The 5,000-nt window shown below is 37.0% G+C and overlaps 1 protein-coding gene across 3 annotated transcripts in view; it reads left to right on the forward strand.

Moving 5' to 3' along the window:
- LOC106876381 (ras-related protein Rab-13) overlaps window positions 1-5,000 on the forward strand; it is a 51,143-nt gene that overhangs the window by 26,377 nt on the left and 19,766 nt on the right. For all 3 annotated transcript variants that reach the window (XR_016244354.1, XM_089363054.1, XM_089363053.1), the window contains exons 3-4: window positions 531-591; window positions 1,001-1,061. Coding sequence is in view for 2 of the 3 variants with exons in the window: in XM_089363054.1 (XP_089219180.1) it covers window positions 531-591; window positions 1,001-1,061 (122 nt within the window). In the remaining variant the exon portion in view is untranslated. The remainder of the gene's footprint in view (window positions 1-530; window positions 592-1,000; window positions 1,062-5,000) is intronic.

Raw genomic sequence — 5,000 nt, forward strand, 5'->3', positions numbered from 1 at the left:
TGAGTATTATGCGTAATCATGCGACCATCCGAGGTACATGGTTGTTAACATAGAACCTGGAGGTCTTCACTGCCATAGGCTCCAACACAAACCTGTCAGAGAGCGACCGATAGTTTGTTAAGATTTGTTGAGCAACTGATATCCACTACTGTACATACTTTCTTTTATTTCTCTCAAATTATTATTGTTCATGTGTTATGCTAACATCTTAGTGGGGTTTTGACAAGAACATTGCTCCGGAATTCTTTCATATTATGATTTAGTATGCTCTCTACATCACTATAACTTTATATATATATATTCATCTTCAGGAATATACTCTCCAAGGATTGTATTATATAATGTTTTGTCCACAATATCACACCTCGCAGAGAAGTAGCATCTTAATGACATTTTCAAACAGTCACTTAAGTATGTATGTATGTATGTATGCATGCATGCTTGTGTATTGTGTGTATATATATAAGGTATATACACACTCACACTCACACACTCATCACATAGCTGTGTCATTTCATCTTTTCGTATAGGTGTCGACTTTGTGAAAAAAACATTCAATGTCGACGGTGCAAGAATTCAGCTAGCAGTGTGGTAAGTCTTTCTTCTTTTTTTTTTTCGTTTTCGTCGTTCTGTTTGTGTTTTCTTTTCTTTTCTTTTTTTTTTGTTTGCTTTTTTTTGTCAGTTTTCGTAATCCGAATCATCGCTCTTCTACATACAGACTTATACGAACATACATATACACACAAACATTCTGTAAAAAAAAAAAAAAAAAAAAAAAAAAAAAAAAAGAATTGACAGATACACAAAGATCGAACATATACAAGACTTTAAAAAGATAAGCAATGGAATTGTTCGACTAAACCCTTTAAGGCGATGATCCAGCACTGCCGCAGTCTTTACTGCTATTGCCATTACGTTACTTGTTGTATGACTTGCTATTTAATCCACTGAAGTATATAACTGATTTTTTTTAAACCACATAAATTCATCGTTGTTTCAGGGACACAGCAGGACAAGAACGTTTCCGATCCATAACAAAAATGCAATACCGAGGAGCACAGGTAAGGGCAGAAATGTTTCCATAATAGCCTCTTCAATATTCCTTATTATATACACGCATTCACATAGCACGCTCGCACACTCCCCTACATATACAAACACCTTCCCCTCTACGTTGCTTGCTATTGGGTGAAGGACCTTTCTCCGAAGCGTCCACTTCTTTCTTTCTTACAGTGTAAAATTAATTATCTTCGTTGTGCTGTTCGCAGTTTTGTTTTTCCCCTTGTTAGTTTTTGCTCCTGAATCTTTTTGTTGAGACCTCAATAATTAATCTCGACACCAGATTTAGACAGTCCGTTTATGAGGTATTTACTATTTAAACATTGTATAATTTTCAGAAATTTCATTTTAGGTGAAATATTTTTTACTTCTTTGTCTAAAATTAATCATAATGCTTCTTTCAGTTAGATTAGATACGCTGAATATAAAATCATAACAAATTTTTGCATTATTTTTTTTAAAGCATTTATGGTATTTTTTGTTTGCAAAGGAAAAAATAGGTTTGCACCTCTTTCATTCTCAATGGTTGTAGAAACTAATTATATACCTTTTCCTTGATAAGTTGCTCGATAAGGTTTTTTACTATGTTCGATTTTATCTTTAAATCTACTTCTTATTTCCTTTTATATAGATTGTAAAACTGTACAGTACGATTTGTGGAGGGGCAATGGTCCAGAGGTTAGGGCAGCGGACTCGCGGTCATAGGATCGCGGTTTCGATTCCCAGACCGGGCGTTGTGAGTGTTTATTGAGCGAAAACACCTAAAGCTCCACGAGGCTCCGGCAGGGGATGGTGGCGAACCCTGCTGTACTCTTTCACCACAACTTTCTTTCACTCTTTCTTCCTGTTTCTGTTGTGCCTGTAATTCAAAGGGTCAGCCTTGTCACACTGTGTCACGTTAAGGGTACACGTGTCTGTGGAGTGCTCAGCCACTTGCACGTTAATTTCACGAGCAGGCTGTTCCGTTGATCGGATCAACTGGAACCCTCGACGTCGTAAGCGACGGAGTGCCAACAACAACAGTACGATTTATATTTCTCAGTGCACCACATTCGTTTCACGTAGATATAAAGAAACTGGCACGAATTCGAACTGGAATATAAACTGCAATACACCGTCGCCATGAAAACGAAATGAAACTCTTGCTTTGTCAGCTCTTTAAAACACTCTCGTTTTTTTTCTTTCTTTTTCTTTTTCTTTTTAATTACACACAGAACACGTTTAATGATAAAACACGCATCGCCATCGACGACACACACGTACGAGGTTTGCGAGAATCAAAAGTGGCATAACACGTTGACCGACCAATATATTTGTCCATTTACGTTTTGTGGACAAGTCATTTCTAGAATATATAAACGAGATTAAGACCATTATATTGATCAGAAGAACAGGAACGGTTTCCCAAAAGAGCAGAGCCACATTAATTTAAGTTTATATATGAATGTGTGCGTGTGTTTGTGTGTGTGTGTGTATGTGTGTGTGTGTGCGTGCGTGTGTTTGTGTGTGTGTGTGTGTGTGTGTGTGCGCGCGCGTGCGTGTCTCTGTGTGTCTGCGTGCGTGTGAGCGTGTCTATGTGCGAGTGTATTAGAGTGTGTGTGTGTGTGTGTGTGTGTGTGTGTGTGTGTGTGTGTGTGAGTAAATATGCATTATATTAAACGCTCTTATTGACTTTGCGTAAGAGTTTGATCTTAGCAGCAGCACTAGTACCAAATCGATACCTCTATGTATTGTACATGTGTTCAATGTCCAATGTCTTACAACAAAACAAAAAAAAATAATAATAAATGAATACATAAAACAAAACAAAAATAAAACCAAAAAAGAAACATAACCAATCCTGTGGTCGCCATATTAAGTACAAGTTCCTTTCTAGGTGACTCACAGATGTAATTGCGTATTCAGACACACATACATAAAGGGACATAAACATAATTATACATTTATATTTCGATGTAACAGGCCCACACAAACACACACACATACATACACACACACGTGTATGTATGTGTGTGTGTGTGTACCATGACGTAACTTGTAGTACATTTTCTCTTCCCCAGATCATTATGTCTGGTGTTTGCATATATTTTATAAAGCTTTGGACAAGATTATTTCCGCAATATTTTTTTATATATTCTATATATTCTATTGGAGTTATCATTCATTCTACGTAACTCCAACCGCGTATATATTTACCTTTAAAACAACCATAGATTGCAAAGTATAATGTCTAGACCACCATGTCATGTAGACAGTATTATGAGAGTTACTTATGTACGCATGTAAGTATGTATGGTTGTACGAGGAGGTATCCAAAAATAACCGAAAACATTCTCTGTGAGACAAACCCGTTGTAGTTCAAGCTTCCGCCGTTAGAATCAACTTAATGCAACCCTCAGGCATCAGTCTGCCGACCGATGCCGTTTAGTGATCTCGTACAGCCATATGGTGCGTCTTTGTTTTGCAGTGTTTCTCCTCTGTTCGTCGATTTTTGCGATGGTCGAAACGATGGAACAGCGTGCTTCCGTGAAATTCTGTTTTCTGATGGGAAACAGTTGTCATGCTTCAAACAGCTCACAAGGACGCTACCATGAACAAAACGCAAGTTTACGAGTGGTTTATACGCCATAGGAATGGTCACTTGTCGTTTGATTTCGTGATCACGTGATTTCGTGATTTCGCCCTTGCTTAGGTTTGTCAATGACGAACGTCCAGCGAGACATAGCAGTCGATTCCCATCCCTGTCAGCGATATATAGAATGTCAGTGTTTCTTCAAGATTTGGTGTCGCAATTAGCCTGTGGGCTTATTAAAAAATAATTGATAGGGACACAAGCAGTAATATTACCAAAAAGTAATATTTATCACCTACTTAAAGTGGATGTTGTGGTAGAACATAGAATATATAAATTGAAAATATATAGCTCCAGCTCGGCCACAGTCAAATGACTGGAACAAGTAAACGAATAAAAGAATTCATATTTGTAACGTAAAAAGAACGCCAATTCCTGGTATGGACACGGGCGGGAGTGGAAAAGAGCCTCACCTGCATTAGTTAATCCTTATTTCTGTCTAAATATCGTTTGTTTAAGTTTTTAAAAAATATCTCGATAAATACAAGCTTCGTTGCTGCTCTTGTCTATTATTAAGGATAATTGTTATTCACAAAATGTTTGTCCTGACAAATGATATTTGAATAATAGCGCAGCTATGCTTTGTGGTTATTACGTTCACTTCGCAACTATGCAGTTCGGGGTTCGATCCTACAGCATAGCACCTTGGACAAAATTTTTTTCTAACGTATCCTTTTTTTTTTTTTTACTTCCAACAATGTGTATGTGTTGCATATGGAATTTTATTAAATTTCTTCCAAGCACTTGAAATATTAATATTTCAAAATTTCCACAGATTATTTTCGAAAAATATAATTTTGATGTTGTTTTGCAAGCTAATGACGAAATCCGCAATCATTTGTTTTAGAAGTTAATAAAAAAGAACTCATAAGCTTTTAAAGTTGAGTAATTTTAGCCTCCATTGCCGACATTTATTTGCAGACGACAGTCCAATATATCACACACACACACATATATATAAAAGAGAAATTTTGTCCGTTTGTGTGTTTGTTTGTTCCATAAAAATGAAAGTAAATGGTTCAAGGGAGGCAACACTATTTGTGCACAAACGTATGACGAACTGCATTGAGGCTAATATTCTCACTGGTTGTGGTAAACGTGATACTGTCTTTGTTCCTGACACACCAGTTATACTATCTAATGTCCCATTCAAATTCAAGCCCTTCCATTTTCCTATCCAACTTTCTTTTGCCATGAGCATTAGTAAAAGTCAGAGCCAAACATTACAAGTCGCTGGATTGCAACTTGAAGACCGTCAAAAAACGAACACCAAACAAACGCAAGATGTCAAGGCTTTGGTCGGCCCGAG

The sequence above is a fragment of the Octopus bimaculoides genome, chromosome 14 (assembly GCF_046866305.1).
Source record: "Octopus bimaculoides isolate indiv1 chromosome 14, ASM4686630v1, whole genome shotgun sequence".
NCBI lineage: Eukaryota > Metazoa > Mollusca > Cephalopoda > Octopoda > Octopodidae > Octopus > Octopus bimaculoides.